Here is a 21,834-nt window from a genome sequence, read left to right on the forward strand (position 1 = left end):
CCAAGCCGCAGCGGATAGCATTTAATGTCACATTTGGCCTGTAATAAAATACACAATGAAAGCGGGAAGGTCCTCAGAAAATCACCACCCAACACATGGTTTACGTTACTGCATTTATGAAACCAGTGTCAGGGGATTCGAGACATCAAAATGTTGCTATTCCAAGAAAGAGCTGGGGTTCCTTTGTTTAAACATTGATTCACACACATGCCAATTTATCTCCCATCATCCCTTACTTTACAACTCCTGTTGGTTCCACTGAGTGTGCTTGGCAGTAGTAACAAGTTATGCGATGGAGGTTGTTCAGTCTAATTCATAGTTAGCTTTTGTAATCATGGAAAATCCTTGAAATGGCTGCACGTAGTACGACTGCTTGATAAAGCTTGGAGAACATCCCACAAGGCAGAGACTTCTCGTCTGTTTCTGGAAGATGGCAGTTGAGTCAGTATTTGTTTTATTTATTAGAAGTATTTCATATACCAAGAGTGTATTGGCAGAGAATGGCTTGAGAAAAACCACTAGCATTTGAGTTTAATAAAGTTCATTAGGAGCTGAAAACACTTCCCAATTCTGTAACTTGCTCATATTGTGTCAACGACCAGGTTTAACCCCATCTGTGAAGGGGGGGTAAAAACCTACCCACCTTTGTGGTGGCCTCACTGTTGCAGAATAAGGAAGGATTTTCATAATCAGCTGTTGCCTAATACATAATAATTAAGTATTACCATATTCACTGTGCTAAAGCATGTTCAGATTTAGACGGGGGAGACTTCTGTTTCCAGTCTTCCTTGTTCAGTCAGGGTTCATTGTTTCCTACCCGCAGCCTGCAGAGATCAGTGATCTTCGTACCTGCTGGGCAGGGCATTGCAAACCTTGCTCTTATATCTACACGATGCCACCATGCTAGAACACAGCCACAAAGCTGGCCATGCCTTCCCTGTCCTGCACTGTAAATACACTATTTAATTATGGTGAAGGAGTCTCACTGTACAACGGTGGCAATAGCGCCAGGACCTCTGAGGATCTCTACTCCAGCTCCCACTTAGAGGAGGCTGTGCTAACACAAGGCCAGAGCAGCCATGACTTGTCTAGCAGAGGTTTATAAGAAACACAGGATGGAGATCCTCCACATCACTGCTGACATGTCCCAGAGCTGTGCTTCCATTGTGGGAAGAAGTGTTTCTTCATCTGCAATCCAAACTTCCCAAGGTTTAACCTGTGGATATTGCCCCCTGTCCATTGCCTGCCCCTACCAATTAGAGTGAAAGTCATTCAGGTCAGAAGAGACTGCTAGAGATCTCCTGGTCCTACCCCTGCGCAAGGTTTGAAGGTAGGTCCAGCTGCAAAATTACGTCCTGTTGCTCAGGGCCCTGAAGTGATGATCTGCTGCCTTTGCACTGCAAAAGTGGTGGATCCACAGGGACCAGCAGGTTCTTTTAGGAAAGGTCTGTTGCTCAGCCAAACGGATGCATGGGGTTTTCCTGTGTCAGAAACAGGACCTTGCACTGCCCTTTCTTGTGGTGATAGGACAGTTCAAGTCAGCTCTTCCAAATATCTCTTTCCTTGTACCAAAGCCAACTGGGTAGCAGTGGCTCTTGAAGTGCCTCTAGAAGCAGCAGATAGTGCTGGGAGAGAAGGAGTCGGAGAGATTGATAACTCACCCAATTCTATTATTTCTTCTAAGAATTTAGCCTGTTGGGCAGAAAAGAGGGAAAATAAAACAAAAAAAATAGCTGAACCAGCCAAGACAAAGATGCATCCACCCTGATATGTTTCCTCCAGCAAGGACCAATGGTGAATATTTTAAAAAGGAGTGTGAGGAAAGCCAAATACAGAGTGATTTTCTTTTTTTCTCTGGTGTTGTCTCCTTGTGGTTGACAACGTGTGGCTGGAGATTTTCTTACGTAATATAATATCGTTGTGTTTAACAGTGAGATAGTTAATAGCACCTACTGGTATTGTGCTTTCCAGCTGCCTGATTCTAGCTGGGCAGAAGAGGACACAGCCCAAGGGAGAAATTCACCCATCCTTTGCTCACCTGCTTATGTTTGTCATCTCAAAGCACCAGCACTGAGAACAACAAACATGGAATTATAATGGAATTATCGCTGTCTCCAAATGCAGTGTAGCCAAATAGAAAGTGTATTATTTGGGGCCTATTTTAACAAATACATAGAAACTACCAGAACATCAGTGTTGATACATACCTTTTGCGGTGAAATTTCCTGATATCAGGGGAGCGATCTGTTTATATGAGTAAATATTTCCAAGAAGAACAAATTGTATACCTTTATAGGATTGGAAAAAGCTGGAGGCCAGCAGCTGAAGATGGTTTCTCTCTGGTAAGGCTCTGCTTGTGACATATAAACAGTCAACCAGCTGCCTTGACTGCGTTGTCTTTCCTGGTGAACTTGCATTTTGCGGATTTGCACTTTGTTCCAGGAAAAGCAGTACTTGGGAGAGAGCAGTACGTGTTTGCTGGAGCGGTATTTCTGGCTGTGTGCACTCAAGCTGAGCACAGGAGGATTGGAAACCCTGCCAGTGTCGTGTTCAGGAATGCTGATGTACGGAAGTAGGAAAATCAAAAGTGGTCACTAAGTGATTCACTTTTCTTCAAACGCAGGCACAGCTCTGCTGATGATAGAAACACAGGCACATACATGGTTTAAGACATGTGCAAGGAGGACTGAATGTGAAATTTATTTACACTTAGGGAGTACTGCAGTGAGACCACTTGAATATAAAGTCCCTTGATGTTTGTTTTAGCACATGTGTAAGTATTTTGCATTTATATTTTTCTTTCCAACTGACCTCCAGAACCTTTCAGTGGGAGGCATGGCAGCACCTCACTGTCATAGAATCATAGAATCATAGAATCATAGAATCATAGAATGGTTTGAGTTGGAAGGGACCTTAAAGATCATCCAGTTCCAACCCCCGTGCTACGGTCAGGGACACCTCCCAGACTCAGGCTGCCCAAGGCCCATCCAACCTGGCCTTGTTCACTGTCTGGTTTTTGGGGTGCCATTGTTGATGTTGGAACAACACACTCCACTTATCCATCGTTCTTCTCGTTCTTCCATAATTGACCCTGAGTCATCTGAAGAAGACAATGGTGACAATGCAAAAGTATTCAGAGGAAGAAGGCAGAAACGTTCAGGCTAGGATATACATTGTGTCCCTTGGCTGAAGCAGCAGAGATCTTTCAGGACAGTCATCCTTCCCCAGAAGATGTCCTTTTCTCCACTTGAATGGTCCCGCTTCCAGCGTTCCTCCTTTATGTCATACGTGCTGTCCCTTCATATTCAGTTGTGTGTTGTTTCCCAAGTGTCTGCATCCATCCCTCCCTTCTTTGCATCAATCCTAAGAGGGAAAATTGCTTTGTTGCACATCAGATGTGGCTGCAATGCTTATCAGCAGCATGTCCTCAATAGATAGGGGAGCATGGCTGCAGTTCTCTAGGCATAAGTAAAAATGACTGATGAATCAGATGCAAACTGAAATTAGAATTTTCTGGTGTTTCTACCCTACTTTGATGTGTCCACAATTAATGGAGGTTTATCTAACCCTTGTTACCACCTGAAATGATAAAGTTTTAGTAAACAGCATTGAACTATAGAGATCCGAAGTAAATAACTCCAGCTTGCTGCTAGGGGACTCTTTGTTAAACACATCATTATACAAAAATCGCTACATCTGTATAACTTCTCTCTAAAACCAAGTAGTCCAGCCCTTAAAGGCCAAAACCCAAAGTCTAGCCCTCACTGGGGAAAGCGTCAGCACCCAAGGAGTCCCCAGCAGCCTTTCTCTGCGGCACGCTGTGCTACCATTCCTTTGCTTCATCCTGATCCAGCCTGGTTCCGTACTGGTAACTATGCACAACATCTGTTTTCTTCCCAGTTTATGTGGAAGAATCATAGAATGGTTTGAGTTGGAAAAGATCTTAAAGATCATCTAATCCCATCTACCCTGCCACAGGCAGGGGCACCTCATACTGGATCAGGCTGCCCAACGCCCCACCCGACCTGGCCTTGAACATCTCCAGGGATGGGTCATCTACCACCTGTTCCAGGGCCTCACCATCCTCATTGTGAAGAAATTCTTCTTTATGTCCAGTCTAAATCTGTCCCTCTCCAATTTATAGCCATTTCCCCTTGTGCTATCACTACATCAGAATCAATAATAAAACCGTTTCTCTGATACTGCCATTATTGGTGGAACCTGAAGCATTGTGAGCCTCTGAGAAACAAGGTTTTTTTTGACATCAGCTGATGTTCATAAAATCACGTGTCCTTCTGCAGAGGTAATGCACTTGAACATTACATAAGGAAGAGCCTACAAGAAGTGTATGTTGAATTCCCTGCGCGGTTATGGATGAATATTAAATATTTGTGTGATTGGCTGCCTTAAACACCCTATCAATATTTATAACACTCCATTTATATTTATAACTGGTCGAGGGAATTCTTCATTATAAATTATTTCAAGCCTCATTTCTGTAATACCACAGTCTTTGCATCTCTGCATTCTGGAGGACTGAGGATAAATGGCACCTAAAAGTGGAAATGTTTCCCTTCTTTTGCTTCAGGATTGTGAGGTTATATAATTTAAAGGGGAGATTTGTCTTACAGGTTTTCAGGATCGGTGTAATTCTTGAGTATCCTTTTTAAAATACAGATTCCTTTATCTTCTCAGTACAGAAATAAGAATTTTTAGGAAGATAGAATCTTGGTTGGAAAAGAACTTCGAGATCTTCAAGTCCAACCATACCTGTCCACTACTAAACCATATCCCTGAGCACGTCATCTACCCGTCTTTTAAACACCTCCAAGGATACTGACTCAACCAGCTGTTCCAGTGCTTGAGAACCCTTTCTGTGAAGAAATTTTTGCTAACGTCCAATCTAAACTTCCCCTGGCACAGCTTGAGGCCATTTCCTCTCATCCTATCACCTGTCACTTCGGAAAAGAGACCAACACCCACCTCTCCGCAACCTCCTTTCAGGGAGTTGTAGACAGTGATAAGGTCTCCCCTCAGCCTCCTCTTCTCCAGACTAAACCCCAGGTCCCTCAGCTGCCTCTCATAAGCCTCGTTCTTCAGCTGCTTCACCAGCTTCATTGTCCTTCACAGAATCACCTGAGCTGGAAGCTACCCAACAAGAATCATCAAGTGCAACTCTTGTCCCTGCATAGGACAACCCAACATTCACACCATGTTTCTGAGGGCATTGTCCAAATGCTTCTTGAATATTTAGAAGGCTTGGCATTATGACTACTTTCCTCGGAAGCCTGTTCCAGTGCTCCACCAGTCTCTGAGTGAAGAAACTTTTCCTAATACGCAACCTAAACATCCTCTGGCATTTTTGCTGCCATTCCCTCAGTTGCTATCATTGGTCACCAGAGAGAAGACATCAAGACCTGCTCCCCCTCCTTCCCTTCTGAAGAAGCTGTAGACCACTATGAGGTCCCCCCTCAGTCTCCTCTTCTCCAGGCTGAACAGTCTGAGTGACTTCAGCTGCTCCTCATACAATTTCCCCTCTAGACCTATCACCAACTTTGTGGCCCGGCTCTGGACATTCTCTAGTAGCTTGAGATCCTCTTTCTACTGCAGTGCCCAAATCTGCACCCTGTACTCGAGGTGGGGCTGCACCAGTGTGGAGTAGAGCAAGAGTGTCAACACCATCCACCGGCTGGCAATGCCGTGCTTGATGCATCCCAGCGCACGGTTGGCCCTCTTGGCTGCCAGGGCAGACTGTTGGCACATGTTCACCTTGCCATCAACCAGAACCCCCAGATCCCTTTCCGTGGGGCTGCCTTCCAGCCTCTTGCTCCCCAGTCTGTCTGTCCGTCCAGGGTTGCCATGTCCCAGGTGTAATATCCAGCACTTGCCTTTGTTAAGCTTCATGGGGTTGGTGATTGCCCAGCTCTCCAGTTTCTCCAGATCCCTGTGCAGGGCCTTTTTGCCCTCAAGAACATCAACAGCCCCCCACCCCCGGTTTCATGTCATCAGCAAATTTGGTTAGTAAATCTTTGAGTCCTGCGTCCAGGTCATTTATGAAGATACTAAAGAACACTGGTCATAAGATGGATCCCTGTGGAACCCTGCTGGTGGTGGTCACCAGCCTGATGGGACTTCTTTCACTATGACACTTTGAGCCCAACCCATCAGCCAAGTCTTCACCAACTGCCTTAGGTGTTTATCCAGCTGGATGCTGGTCAGTTTGTTTAGGAGGATCCTGTGAGACAGGAAATCCAGAAAGATTACATCAGCTGCTTTTCCTTGGTCAACTATGTAGATAACCTTGTCATAGAAGGAAATTAAGTCTGTCAGGCAGGACCTTCCCTGTATAAACCCATACTGGCTGGGACCAATGACTGTGTTGTCTTTCAGGTGTTTTTCAGGAGCTCCCACAATGATCTTCTCTATAATCTCACCAGGCACTGAAGTGAGACTGACAGGCCTGGAGTTACTGGGGTGATCCCTGCTGCCTTTCTTGAAGATTGGGACATTTGCCAGCTTCCAGTCAACTGGTACCTCTGCAGATTCCCAAGAGCATTGAAAAATCATTGAGAGGTCTTGCTATGACATCAGCCAGCCCTTCAAGTACCCTTGGATAAATCCCCTCAGGCCCCATGTGTTCTTTACACAACCTGTGTGATTCCTCCTGCTGGGAATTAATGATGAGTGTTGAGATAGTCCCAAAACATTAAGAAGGTGATGGCTGCCTTCTCCTACACGCAATCCAAACACCTTTCCCCTCGTTGCCAGGCTGTAGTTCAAGATCCGGTTCCCCTAGAGAGTTCGACATGGGGAGACTTTGCTTGTGCTCAGTTCATGGTTATAACTGGCTTGAAGTGCCATGAGTGGTAAGCTTTAATTGCTTTCAAGCTCTCTGTCCTTGACACCCCTTCTAGATAGCTGATGTGTCCTCTACCCGTGACAGCTTGTACTTCTTGCTCCTCAGTGTTGGAGGTCTTCCTTGGCTGTGTTCATGGACTCATAAACCCCACAGGCTCCAGCTGGCAGCAGTGAGGTGGAGGAATCTGGCCTGATCCCATTTCCAGCAGAGCAAACTCCACAGCTACAGCAGGTGTCCAGGCGAGTCAGGCAGTCCCCAAGGATGGAGACCCACCACCACTCAAGGTGTTGTCCCAGGACTGCCCCACTTGCATGGGAAGGGGTTGTATTCTCATGCCCGATTGGGATTTTCTCTCACTGCAGTTGTGCCCATTGGCTCTTGTTCTGTTGCTCTGAACGTCTAGAAAGAGTCTGTCTCTGTCATCTCTGTCACCTCTTAGGATGCATAAGATGCAGTTAGATGCACACTTTTCAATTCCCTACTTATTTAATTCCTCATTTATTTCATCTCCTGTCTTTTCGTTTCATCCATTTTCCGGTTCCGTGTGTGTGGTTTCAGACTTGCTAAGACACGTCTGATCAGACTGATGGTGCAGCCAGACTTTGAGAGTGCTTCAGTGTCTCCTATAAGGTCTTTGTGGACTAAACGTGTCTGTGGGGTACTGGTGGAACTTCATACTTTGACTTTAAGACAAAAAACCCTTGGGCTCTGTTCATCCCTATTATTGCGCTCAGCCCTGCAAGTTGCTCAGAAAGGCTGTGTGTAGGTAGCGATGGTGGCCAAGACGTGGCGGTGGCCACAGGACATCCTGAGAAGGTCATCCTGTTAAATCTGGGTCCCATATTAGAGACTGGCTCTGCCCTTCTTCCCATCCCCAGAGCCAGCTGCTGCACCGTCTGCAGACCCTGCGCAGCCCCAGCCACTGCTGGTGGGCCAGGCACGGAGGTAGTGGCTCCTGTGACACCTTTGCTGCCATGGGTTGGATGCTGGCCTGGATGTCAAAGATTGCACAGCTCTTTTCTGTTTACATGGAAGCAAAATGAGCCTTGAAAGGATGTGTTTATCCTCACATTTCTCACTTTGCGCCTACTGTCTCCCTGCGTCAGTCCTGTGTGATGCAGCAGAGTATAAGAAATTAACAGTAAAATGAAGAAAACGGTGTGGAAGGAAAGGAAGCCCATAGTTATGGTACTGCTTCTCCCTTATGCCATGGGCAGAGGATGGTCTGAACCCTGGGTGCGCACCGCACCCTCACAGGGTCTCTGCACAACAAGATTTCCGTAGAATCGTAGAATAGAGTTGGAAAGGACCTTGAAGATCATCCAGTTCCAACCCAAGGCTGCTGCCCAAGCCCCATCCAACCTGGCCTTGAACACCTCCAGGGATGGGGCAGCCACAGCTTCCCTGGGCAACCTGGGCCAGGGCTCACCACCCTCATGCTGAAGAAACTCTTCCTAATGTCCAGTCTAAATCTGCCCCTCTCCAGTTTGTACCTGTTCCCCCCGGTCCTATCCCCATAAGCCTTTATGAATAGCCCCTCTCCAGCTTTCCTGTAGGCCCCAGGAAAGGGGGCCTATTTTGTCCTGGTGCAAGTGAACGGAGGCAGATCGGAGGGGATGGGGAGGCACCCAGCTCCTGCAGCCACTGTTGCTGCTGCAGCCGTGAGGCGTGGGCTGGATGGAGGAAGAAGAGCTGAGGAACGAGCTTGCAGTTCGTGTTTTTTTTCAGTGGGGTCCCTCAGCAACTGCAGATGACAAGGATGGTGCCAGCGCTGGCAGAGCAGCTCCTTGCTCATTAAGTAGGTATAAGCTACAGTCAACTGTGCCATCTCATTCGAGCTCTGATCTACCTGGCATCTTATGCCTTCCACCTCATCAACTGATTGGATTAATCGCCATGCAGCTGGGATGAGCGGGGAGGAGAACTGGGAGCAGATGAAAGCTTTTATGTTGCTTCCATTCACCCTTGGATCATTACCCCTCACGTTGCTGAGCATTCCCGAGCTTGCCGCATCTCCCATGCTTCTTTGTCATCTGCTAGGATGACTGTGGACGGCTTGCATCCTTGTGACATATAAAGGAAATTAAAATCTTATGAGAAGCCCTGCCAGAAGCCCTTGTTTTCAAGTGAGCCGTTGCAGCCTGATCTAAACGTGTTGGGAGGAAGATGACAGTTTTACTCCTGCAACAGCTGAACAGTCGTTCATACCCAATGCGTCAAGGCTGAGATACCTCCGTTGCTTTCAGGGAAAAATCTATTTTAAACTCCTGTCTTAGCCAGTATTTTGGCAGAAGAAAGAAAAGGACTTGAGGCTAAACTTGATCCTCACAGACTGCATATTTCAGTACTGGAAGGCTGTGACTCAGTGGCCTCTGGAAGCTCTCCAAGCTATGAGTAGCTCAAAGGAGGAATTAAAAACTCAACGAACTGCCTGTTCTCCTGAAACTTGTTTTGTACATGCTATGGAAGAGATGAGAAATTTGAAAGAAGGCAGCCCTCTCCAAGAATCATTGGCTATAACAAGTCACAGCAAGCAATGAGTACATTTTTTATCAGAATGCTTAGACGCCTTATAATTAGACTTTTTGCCAAGTTTATGTGGAAAAATTTGCCGAAATACCATGTACGCTATAATAAATCCCAGGGTACCTAATAGGCTTCCCCTCTTGGTCTTCTGTCCCTGACAGTCTCTACGTAGAGATGTCAGAATACCTGTTTCTCCCCCAAAATGAGAAGGAGAGACCGAGTAACATTTCTGCCATTCTTGCAGGTAGTTGGGAAAGCTGATGCAGGCAGAGATGTCTTATGATGCCTGTGAAACCAATCTTGGGGGTGGCAGGAGGAATCTGAGGAAGGTGACTCTGTGGCTGGATGTTAGGCAATCAGTTCATGATGGCTCAGGAAAGAAGATCACTGCTTTGGCCTGGTCCGTGTTTCACTCTACAGCCCTAGTCCCCAGATCTGCCTTGTCCTCATCGCAAATCCATGTTGGGTGGATATCTTGGACCTGTCCATCCTCAGTCATTAAGGCTTACTTTCAAGCCCAAGACACAAGAGATCAAAATCGGCACCTTAGATTGAAATAGAAACAAACTCAAAGACAAGATTTCTTCAGGAAATTGCGCTGTAATGTTTGCTGAAAACAGAGCTTATGAGCCCATCCAGGGAGTGAAGAGAGTGATCTGCTCTTAGGAGTGCTTTACTTGGAAAAGGAGACCTTTAAGAAAAGGCAGCACTGTTTCTCAGTGCCTTCAGAGATGACCAATCAGATTACGTTCTTGATCACAACCACAAAACATCTATACCTCCCCACACCCCTTTTTTGCCACATTTTCCCAGTTCTCAAGAGCAAGGGTTGACCAAACTAGCCCAAGAAAGAAATTCAGTGAAGAGATCCACCTAACTGAAGTTAGAACTGTGACTTTCATGCCTACTGTGGGCACTAGGACTGGGTACTGCTGCACCTCAATATTGAATTCTGAAGCCATCAGCCCAGGACAGAGAGCTTCCCAGAGAAAGGCCTTTGGAAAGCTGGGATTTGTCATCTTCTCAAAGGGACTCCCCAGCTGGAGGAGCAGGACATCTCTTCATCAACACAGTGTAGAGAGAGATTTCTATCAAGCTTCATATCTAACAGGCGGAACTGATCAGAAAGTGTTCAGCTGTGCCTTTCTTTGTGGATTCCTTGGTCAGAAAATGCTCGTTTGCTGAAACTAAAATATTTGTCAAGAATGTGCTAATTCAAATAAAGATTTAGCCAGAAAAGGCTTTTTGATTAATAGAGTAAGAGGAAATTATCTGACTTAATGACCAGCTTGGTGAGTTCAGGCTCTCAGATGAAATATAGCTGAACCCAGGTTGCGTCCTTGCTTCAGTAAATGCATCCTGTTTGTTCAAATTGGAACAGCCCCAGCAGGAATGACTCACACAACGATCCGCTGGATCCTCTTTGTGCCTTTTCACAGGGAAATCACTAGTCCTGAAAATGCTGTAGACAAATTCTCTGGCCGATGACTGTTTGCTATCCAAACCAAGTCTATAAGATGAGGAACCAACGTGCCAGCAGGGACCGAAGTCCCTTGCTGTGGAGAAGCTACAACCAGCCCCAGCCATAACAGAGTCTGGCCATTTCCAAATCTGCTGGGATGGACATCACCATCTGAGCTGCCTTCGGTTCCTCCCCTTGCACTACAGCCTGGTTGATTTTTAAGGGTCAGATTTTTTTTCCTGAGTTTTGCTCATTTGCACATACTTTCCTGAGGGTAGAAGTTCTGTAGATTCACAGAATCACAAGGTTGGAAAGGACGCATTGGATCATCGAGTCCAACCATTCCTAACACTCCCTAAACCATGTCCCTCAGCACTTCATCCACCCGTTCCTTAAACACCTCCAGGGAAGGCGACTCGACCACCTGCACGGAAGGTTCTCACTCCTCAAAATGTGCATGTAGGCAACCACACACCGACTTCGTGGAAGATCCTGGAGCAGCAAGACTTGAGTTCACTTGTGCAGGCCAAAAGGAAGTGTTGATTTCTCAAGCTACCGTGCCTTGGCTTACATTTCCCTTCTACTCCTCCATAAATCTGAAGTACTGGTTTTATTGTAGCCATTCAACTGTGTAAATACTGTTTCATGGCCAATAGGCAACCAATTGTAGCAGGAGCAGATGTTTCTTGTAGTAATGCAACAAATGCTCTTCTTTTTTGTCCTTTGCCTAAAAGATAATTTTTATCTCACGATGATTCCCCATTCAAGTCTTTTGTATTTCTGTGTTTCAGAGCTTGTCCCCTTAAGGGGACACGTGTTTCAAACATGCAGGGAAGGAAGAATATACATTAGTCTGGTATAGGTGGGTGAGCAAATGGGCTGTGGTGAGCTGGCTGCCTGCTCTCCTTTGGCTGCTCAGACAGAGAAGGTGGCTTTGCTGGCAGAGCCGCGCCTTTGCCAGTGTGGTGCCTTTCATAGAGTCATAGAGTGGTTTGAGTTGGAAGGGACCTTAAAGATCATCTAATTCCACTCCCTCCTGCCATGGGCAGGGACACCTCTCACTAGATCAGTCTGCCCAAGGCCTATCCAACCTGGCCTTGAACACCTCCAGGATCTGGGCAACCTGTGCCAGTGCCTCACCACCTTCATTGTGAAGAATTTCCTGTTTATGTCTAGTCTAAATCTTAGCCTCTCCCAATTTAAAGCCATTGCCCCTCATCCTGTCACTCCATGCCTTTGTAAAATGTCCCTCCCCAGCTTTCCTGTAGCCCCTTCAGGTACTGGAAGGTCGCTCTAAGGTCTCCTCGGAGCCTTCTCTTCTCCAGGCTGAACACATGTCAGGCTTGTGGTGGCTGTGACTGCCATTTCTTTGTTTTACATCTGGTGTGCGCTGCTGTACTCAGAAGGTCTTCACATCTGTTCGTTCATAAGCAGAGTGCTGAGGCCTTGGGGATCAATCCCTACAAGCAGCAGCAGCAGCGACATTCCTTTTCCAAGAATACTCTTCCATACAAAACCCAAAGCTGCATCTTCCAAAACCTTAACCTTAATCTTACCACGTCTGGGAGACCTTCAGCCTTCGGTGAAGGGTTTCTTCTTTACTGTTGCCAGTGACAGCACGAGTCCCAGCTCCAAGCGTAGCCCTTTGGTAAGCCTCACCTTCACAACCACCACCCAAGCAAGACCTTGCTGGTGAACAGCCGCAACCACATGCCTCCGAACGCCCTGCAGCTGCAGGGACACTAATTGTTACTATCCATACAACTGACTGGGAAAATTCCTATAAAGCAGTTTTACGTGTTTCTTTTTGTCGTCCTCTTTTGCCACTTTGCCACAATCATCAGTTTGTTGACCTCGCTGTAGAGCCTATTCAGATGTCTGGGAGAAAAAAGGGGAAGAGATCGCTTCTAGTATAATCCCTGCTCCTTCCAGGTGCAACTTATGGGATATAGGAATGCCTTGGGGTTCCTCTAGGAGACGTCTGTGGAGCTAGGGTTGTTGCAGTGGGAAAACCATCACAAATTTTGCTTTTGCAAAAAGCCTGGATTTCTTCATTGTGGTTCTCATGAACAGCTTGTGTTCTTAGTCCTTGTGTTTTTTCCAGCTGGAAGAACAGGGTGGTGCCACAGATATTTTCCTTCCTAGGTGACTCCTAGGCTAGAGGCACACCTGTCAGCTTGCAGGGAAGGCAAGTATTAATGAGTAATCTTTTAAAAGCATCTTTCTTTTTTTATTTCAGAGTCTCCTGAAATTGGGCCCTCAGTTGTAGTTCACACAACTGTGACATTTGGAAGCGAGAACCTGAATTCAGACCCTGCGGAAGTGCAGCAGTTAATTCTCAGTCACCTGGAGAAGATTGTGCCATCCTTGCCAAAACCAGCCAGCATCAAGTTTCAGAAATGGAGATACTCTCAGGTAATCTGTGGTGGGATCAGTCAGGTAGAAGAATGCTGCCATGGTACAAACTTGCGATGCAAGAAAGAGGACTTCATACAACCCAGTGGTTCTCATCCTTGAGGAGCGAAAGGGGATCGTTGCTCCAAATCTGTAATACGTAATACATTCCGCCAGGTAGCCATGCGCAGGACCCAAGAGCGGCCAACAACAGACAAATGGTTTCTAGCCATCTTTTTATGGAGTGGACCTGACTCAGTGGTAAATTATGCAGCGGGGATAGAAGCAGTGCACAGGAAGGAAGCAAATCCCACATAATTTGGTAGTATTTGCACTGGTATTTAAAAATATGACTCAATCTGTCTCTTCTGTATCTGAAAGTATGCGGTATTATTAGCAAAATTCCCTCCTGACCACAGAGCAACAGAAGTCCTCGCGTTCAGACGTACTAATTGTTATTATTTGATTTGGCCCAGTTCAATTTAACAGTATGTTACATGAGAAATATTTTAAAGTAAACTACCTAAGGGTAATAATAGAAAAATTTGTATATTTTACAGTCTTCTTTTAAAAATCCAAGGAAATTGTTGGCAATTTCCTAGACTATTGGAGTGTATCTACGTGTTTACCTAAAGCCTCTCAAGTGAAATTACATTAGTGACATTGAATGTGGAAGTTGATGCAAAATATTTACTTAGAGCAGTCTCCTAAAAATTTTTACTTTTATAAAGTCTGGAAAAGTTACTGCAAATGACAGTTGTGAAGTCTGCTCAAACCCCTTGATCTGTGTCCAATTTAGGAACCTAGTCTCATTAGCACAAAGTTTATTTGTGCAAGTTAGGGATCTGTAGTTTGCAGATTCTTTCCTCGTTCATAGTATTTGTTCTCAAATGCCATCTAAAAATGACCTTCACATAGGTTTTAATGTTTCAGATAACTCATCCAAAAATCATGGTATGTTTTAAATGTTCCTTTTTCTGAGTTCAGGGTGGGGTGGGATTGCTGGTAACCGTATCTTTGTACAGGATGTTAAGGCATCCTGTTCTGGTTTCAACTTCTGATATTTTCTCCTGCATTATCTTTTACCGACTGCTTGCAAGCACAGGAGCTGCAGGTGGTTGGAAGGAGAAGAACTGGTTCTATCTCCAACAGTGACTTGGTTGACCAAGTCTGGAAAGGGCTCCCAAAACAAAGTAAGAAGTATTGTTAAACAGAATGAATTCAGTCCAGTTACTGCTGCTGCCACAGAGCTGTGTCATAAAATCTGTCAAAATCAGCCACTTTGTTTATGTGCACAGGGAAAGGGCTTAATATGCCTTTTTCTTGCACTACTCACACTTTCGCATCGTGCCAAAGGTGACATATAAGCATATGCATCATCTATGGCCCGTGCTGATTTAGTTCACCATGAAAACATGGATAAAGGAAAAGATGAGAACAGCATTTCATTTCTTACTGCTAAATAAACAGAGGGCTCAATTGGGTTCTACCAAACAACTGTGTTTTTTGAATCCTGGCAAAATTATGACCACACGGGTTTCATTTTAATCTTGTAGCTATTGCTTCATCTTTTAGAGGTAACTGAAGGAGTGACTGTAGGAATGAGCTCTTTATTTTCCACAGTTGCTTCAAAATTGTCATCTAGGTGTGCACCCTGCTTCCCGTGTTTAAAAATCACATTCAAACATTGTACTGCATTGTACTGCTGAATGATGGTCTGTTAGTTTCTCAAACCACTGTACAATTTACAGCTCTTCTTGCGTTCTTTTCCTGCCTCTGTTGCCTGCTATCAGCCGTGCTGCTGCTAACCCAAACCACTGACTTCAGCAGCTGCTTGTGCTTTATGACTGTGTCACAGGAGGAATTATCACCAGTCTTTAATTCGGTGGATGAATGTCAATGTGTCTTAGACTGCAAATAAGTCAGTGTAGGTCAGATTTGTTATCTCAATAAAGAGGTCTCTATTGCCACCCTGTACAATAATCATGACCTAAATTAAATCTCTGGGACAGAGCTCCCTCTTTCTCTTAAAGTGATCTTTATTTTCAGTTCTAATAAGCTGTTGCCACAGAAGGATGGTAGGATGGGTGCATCTTTCCCTTCACTCTGTTAGATGGGATTTATCCTACTCATTAATTAAATCTGGCTGTAATGTCCTTCACATAGCCAAACACAATCCTGGGATTAAAATGCAGACATTACAATTATCCATGGCAGATGAGGGATTAGGACTTCCAAAGTCCTATTGACACTACTTAGCAGCACAGCTGCAATTCTGGATCCTCTGCTTTAATTACAATAAGACACTATTAGCTTTCACAGCCAACGACTTCCCAACTCATTGTGTCATTTTGACAGAGTCACTTTTTATATGTATGAAGGAGTCCTAGGAAAACACAGAATCATAAAAACTGGACCTCTTCAGAGGGAACCTCCTAAGGGACCTCTTCAGGTCTCTAGTCCAACCTGTTGCTCAAAGCCAGCACTAGGTGACTTTGAGCTTTGTCTATCTGAGTCTTGAAGTCTTTGAGGATGGAGATCCAACAGGCTGTGCCAGGTAGCTGAGGGTAATTTGGAATTTATATGGGAAAACACCTTCAAAAGAACTTGAAGGACAGGCAGGATCATTCCTTTCCCCAGCCTCTACGTGTAGAGTGAGGGCCTTTGCTATGTTGACCGCACAGTCTTGCGGCACAGGCAAAAGGATGGAGGCTGAGATATGAAAATATTGATCCTCTGATCAGTATGACAAGCCAGAAGCAGTTTGGTGCAGCCAGCATCAAATAAGCACTGGGTCATCAAGAAGGAAGGACACTCAAAAAACCTTTTTCTGCTAAAGCTTTCTTCATTGCTTATGCTCAGAGAGCTTGATCTGTGAGAAAAATTTAGGAATAAATTAAGTACTGACCTAAAATTAATCTCGGAAGGACGATCTCTGGCTGAATTTACTCTACACGGATAGACTCTTATTTTAAGTTGAGTAAAGGAGAATCATAGAATCATAGAATCATAGAGTCATAGAATAGTTTGGGTTGGAAGGGACCTTAAGGATCATCTTGTTCCAACCCCCCTGCTGTGGGCAGGGACACCTCTCACTAAATCAGGCTGTCCAAGGCCCCATCCAACCTGGCCTTGAACAATCCAGGGATGGGGAAGCCACACCTTCCCTGGGCAACCTTGGCCAGTGTCTCACCACTCTCAGAGTGAAGAAACTCTTCCTAATGTCAAGTCTAAATCTGCCACTGTCCAGTATATACTCATTCCCCCTGGTCATATCACCATAAGCCTTTATGAATAGCCCCTCTCCAGCTTTCTTGTAGCCCCTTCAGGTACTGGAAGGTCGCTATAAGGTCTCCTCAGAGCCTTCTCTTCTCCAGGTTGAACAAACCCAACTCTCTCAGCCTGTCCTCATAGGGAAGGTGCTCCAGCCCTCCGATCGTCTTTGTAGCCCTTCTCTGGACCCATTCCAACAGCTCCATATCCTTCTTACATTGAGGATTCCAGAACTGGACACAGTTCTCCAGATGAGGTCTTACAAGAGAGGAGGAGAGGGGCAGAATCCCCTCCCTCGCCCTGCTGGCCACGCTGCTTTGGATGCAGCCCAGGACACAGTTGACCTTCTGGGCTGTGAGCACACATTGCCGGCTCATGCCAAGCTTCTCATTGACCAGCACCCAGTCCTTCTCCGCCGGGCTGCTCTCAATCACGTCATCCCTCATCGTGTAGTGAAAACAGGGATTGTCCCGACCCGGGTGCAGGACCTTACACTTTGCCTTATTGAACCTCATGAGGTTCTCACAGCCCTGCTTCTCCAGTCTGTCCAGGTCCCTCTGGATGACATCCTGTCCTTCTGGTGTGGCAACTACACCACTCAGCTTGGTGTCATCGGCAATCTTGCTGAGGGTGCACTCGATCTCGCTGTCAATATCGTTGATAAAGATATTAAACAGCACTGGTCCCAGTACAGACCCCTGAGGGACACCACTTGTCACGAATCTCCATCTGGACTTTGAGCCATTGACCACTACTCTTTGAATACGACCATCCACCCAGTTTCTTGTCCACTATACTGTCCACCCATCAAATCTATATCTCTCCAATTTAGAGAGAAGGATGTTGTGTGGGACTGAGTCAAAGGCTTTTCAGAAGTCCAGATACATCACATCTGTTTGTTTACCCGTGTCCACTGCTGCGGTTACCCCATCATAGAAAGCCACCAAGTTGGTCAGACAGGACTTGCCCCTGGTGAAGCCGTGCTGGCCGCCGTTAATCACCTCCCTGTCCTCCCTGTGCTTTAGCATAGCTTTTAGGAGGATCTGTTCCATGATCTTCCCAGGCACAGAGGTGAAGCTGACAGGTCGGTAGTTCTTAGGGTTGTCTTTTCTAGACTTTTTAAAAATGGGCACAAATTCTCCGTCTTCCAGTAAAGGAGAATGGGTTGCAACTGGATACAAATTAATTTCAGATAATTACCTCTTTTAAAGAGATGCTAGCATACCAGTAACAAAAAACGCAGACAGTAACATCGATGTGGGTGTTCTACAGCTGATCCATACTTGGAATTCCTGTCTTATAACAGCACAGCAGTGGTTAACTCAGCGTACATTTAAATCAATGGAAACCCCCCCCCCCCCCCCCCCCCCCCCCCCCGACTGAATGAGATGCCTTGGACATTAGGTCTTGCTCACCGAAGCTGACAGTGGTCCAGCGGGATACAGCACTGGTTTAATGCGCAGGAGTCCAAGACGTGTTTTTGGACCAAAGACAGAAAGTCAAGAAATGATTGAAAGAAAATTGTACTCTCTGACATGCTTTATGGTCTCCATGGTTTGATCTGTGTTGCTGGTCAACTGCTGTGCTTCTGCTCTTTTTTTCCCCTCTCTCTGTTTTCTAGATGCTTTTTCCTCTTTTGCAACATTTCATCCTTATGAGTCTTGTTTTGTCATTCCCTTTCTTTGACCATTTCTTCCCACCTTCCTCCTCCAATCACATCATCAAGCCTGCAACTTCCTGTCTTATTTTTCTGCCTCACCCTGCCTTGCCCTCACACTTACCTTTAGGCCAGTGCTGCTGCTGCTGCCACCTCATCTCCGTGCTGGCATTCACTGGTGCTGCTCTGGGATGCAGTGATTTATTACAACACTGACAGCCTTTTTGCATAAGTTTGAGAAGCCTACAACAACATGTGACACAGCAAGTTTGGTAAAACCACAGTTACTTTGTGCTTTAGTCTGCCGTTTGACGTGCATTTGTGTTTGTCATGAAGTGCGATACCAAAAAGAGGTCTTGTTCTCCCCATGAGTTCCAGGTAGCTTCGGGTTAATAAGTACTGGCCAAAGAAAAGCCCATTCGCTTTTAGGATTGTTACACTCGACTGCTCAAGAGCCTCCACTCCACAAATACAAGTTTAGTTGAGGGTACAGAGCCAGGAAAACGACATTTAAGATGAATACAATGCATATATTGAGAATGACATTAAATATTTATCAAAGCAACCTTATGCAGAAGTTGTCCCATGCCGCTTACAGAGAAAGTGTTGATTGCATCTCTAGCAATATCTAGAACTGTTGTGCTACTCAGATGAAAAAAGGAGACCAGCGTAACAGAGCTGGAGACAGGGTGGGTTGTCCCAAGACTGTATGTACACTTGCACGGCAACATGAAGCATTGGCAGGTCATCATGACAGTTTTAAGTCTGAAGTTCAACTTGCTTCCCATCCAAGAAGGTCACCTGCTCAACCCAAGAGTGTTGCAGGCTCTCTTGGAAATGGCAGGCTCACCTTCCTTTGTTGAACAGTTACCTACCTGGGGGGTTTTGCAAGCTCACCTTTGCTGATGTGAGATCCTTTATCTTCATACCTTCTAGTTTAGAGACCTCCATGCCTCACCTGTCCAGGGACAGGCAGTTCGTTTCTGCTGAGACCGAGAAGAAGACAGGACAGGGCTGTAAAATGTCTGTATTTCCACCTACAGGAAAGCTTTATTATTTAACTCCAGAAGATGACTATTTGACTGTGGTACTTTGATCATTAATGCTTGGACATACAATCTGGGTTGGGAGGGCTGCTTTGTATTTCTCAGAAATGTGAACCTTCCTGGCATGAAATTCAGGCAGATAAAATACTTTCTTTTCCATCTCCATGTATACTTTTCTTTTCCAGGTTACAAAAGCTGTTCCCAATTGTCTGGGGCAAATGATTCTTCATACTCAACCTCTCCTGATTTGTGGGGGCGATGGATTTACTCATTCCAACTTTGATGGCTGCATAGATTCTGCTCTGAGTCTTGCAGAAGCTGTGAAGTGTCATTTGTAGCAATTTCAAAGTCAGCTGCTAAGTCTGGATTTATGATGAATTTTACTATGACGAATTGAATTCTAGTTTAGTATTAACATCACTGGCCTCTATCTTGCAAAAATAAATAACAGAAGATCTATTGGTGTGCCGTAATAATTATTGGGTTGAAATTGAATGGAATTTTCCAGGGTCTGTGGTGTGAATGGTTACTTTGCTTGAAGTAAAGCTTTTTCTGGCTCTCGTCAGAGGTGCTGAGCTCCAGCCGTCGTGCCAGGTCTCCTGATACTTTTACAGCCCATGAAACTTGTGTCGAGGAGCAGAGCCTGACTTGAAGCAGCACAAAAACCCACAGAGCTGCAGAGTTCCCTCTTTCTCAGCATTTGGAGCCCTGGAAGTGACAGAAGGAACATGCGCGATTGATCCCAGAGTTTTCATACATATATGTGGTCGTTTCTTCTGGTCTAGATAAGCCCTGGTCATAGAATCATAGAATCATTTGGGTTGGAAGGAACCATGAGAAGTTCTTCCTTAAGTCCAGTCTAACTCTGCCCCTCTCCAGTTTATCCCCATTCCCCGTCATCCTATCACTCTAAGCCTTTCTGAACAGCCCCTCTCCAGCTTTCTTGTAGCCTCTTCAGGTACTGGGAGGTCACTCTAAGGTCTCCTTGGAGCCTTCTCTTCTCCAGGCTGAACAACCCCAACTCTCTCAGCCTGTCCTTACATGGGAGGTACTCCAGGCCTCGGATCATCTTTGTAGCCTCCTCTGGGCCTGCTCCAACAGCTCCATCTTCTTATGTTGCGGATTCCGGAGCTGGAAAAACAATGCTTGCTGTCTGACCCGTACAGGGATCTAACCTGCAACCTTGGCATTATTAGCACCACACTAACCAACTGAGCTAACCCACCAGCTGGTGGAGAGTGTGGATGTGGGGAATGTGGGTATGGTTATGGTGTTGGTCACAGGGAATCAATGATGGGACATCCCTTGCTGTGCCTCTCAAGTTGGACCATATCATGGTTAGACATAGATATCTAACCCCGTCTCCATGCATGGACAACTTTTAAGTGAGGGATAGTAGTTATCTGCCAGCCAGCTTTCTTAGCCCACAGTTTTCTGGAGCTCTGGTTGCAGATTTCTGGAAGGGCTCATTTAAGAACTTGATGACGTTACTGACAATGATGTGCAACTGAAACACGGTACTTGTGCAGGGGGCAGTCTAAGGAGCATCACCCTCGCTGGGCTCAGAAAAGAAGAATGGAGAGAAGGTGGAAGAGAAGGTGTTCATGTTTCTAGTGCACTCATAGCTGTGATCCCAAAGTTATCTTGGGAATAGACATTGACATCTGTGCTGTAACATGAGTTTAACCCAGTAAAGTGGACTGGCCAGGAAAGTGGATGCACTTAAAATAGTTCAGTATTTGCCAGGTTAGAGGGTCACCGGTGCGTCATGGCTCTCTGCTGGTCACAGGTCCCCTGAACAAGGAGCAGCCTTTCCCTCCTTCCAGGTGGTGGAGGATTCGGGGTAGCAGCAGCCAATCCAGGAGGTGGTTTAGCTGCTTTGCCTGCCTGATGCCAAGAGCAAGAGGGAAAAGAATTTATCTAAGCGTGGTCCATGGCAGTGTGTTAACAGGAAAACTCTGCTGACATTTTAGGCGTAGGGTTACATCACCACCACCATAAAAGCTCATTTAAAGTAAACAGCCAGTCTGAACGTGAAGTGAGTTCTAGACAGCTCCATACTTTATTTTGGCAGAACAGGTGTAGAAATAGATGAACAGGTCCAGGGAAGGATATAAATAACACGTGTGAGGGAACGAACAAGGAATTTGATTTGAAATACTTAGAAAATAAACACCAAGTATAATTGTGTTGAAAATACTGCCTGTCAGAGTTTCAAATATTTCTATGCACTAAACTGTTTCTGTGAAGTCAGTTTTGAAATGACTCAGAAATTAACCAAGAAATCATTTATTTATTCTAAATTTGGTTTTAGCTTGCCCTTTCTCTTAAATCACATGCCAGAAGTTTAGTACCTCTCTCTACTACAGCACTAAAAATAACAAAATGCAGTTTTCAGCAACCAGAATTTTAACCATTAGAGAAGTACAATTCAGCCTCTTTTTTTGTACCCCTACCTTTCACAGAACTCTGACATCCTGTATTCACAGCAAGCGAACACTGCAATTTACTGCTGCATTTGACTGTTTCTAATGCAGTGTGTTAAGTGACACTAAGAACTTGAAATCTTAAGTTAATTTTAAAAACATCTTTGAAAGGTATTTCATGATACCATGTG

At 45.4% G+C, this 21,834-nt stretch overlaps 1 protein-coding gene across 1 annotated transcript in view; it reads left to right on the forward strand.

The window, feature by feature from the left end:
- The window catches only part of RNLS (renalase, FAD dependent amine oxidase), an 80,519-nt gene extending 60,831 nt beyond the window's left edge, over positions 1–19,688 (forward strand). Inside the window, exons 6-7 of the mRNA XM_054071831.1 lie at positions 13,087–13,262; positions 19,403–19,688. Coding sequence (XP_053927806.1) covers positions 13,087–13,262; positions 19,403–19,555 — 329 coding nt within the window. The 3' untranslated portion in view covers positions 19,556–19,688. The remainder of the gene's footprint in view (positions 1–13,086; positions 13,263–19,402) is intronic.
- The last annotated feature ends 2,146 nt before the right edge of the window (positions 19,689–21,834 follow it).

This window comes from Cuculus canorus, chromosome 7 (assembly GCF_017976375.1).
Source record: "Cuculus canorus isolate bCucCan1 chromosome 7, bCucCan1.pri, whole genome shotgun sequence".
Lineage (NCBI taxonomy): Eukaryota > Metazoa > Chordata > Aves > Cuculiformes > Cuculidae > Cuculus > Cuculus canorus.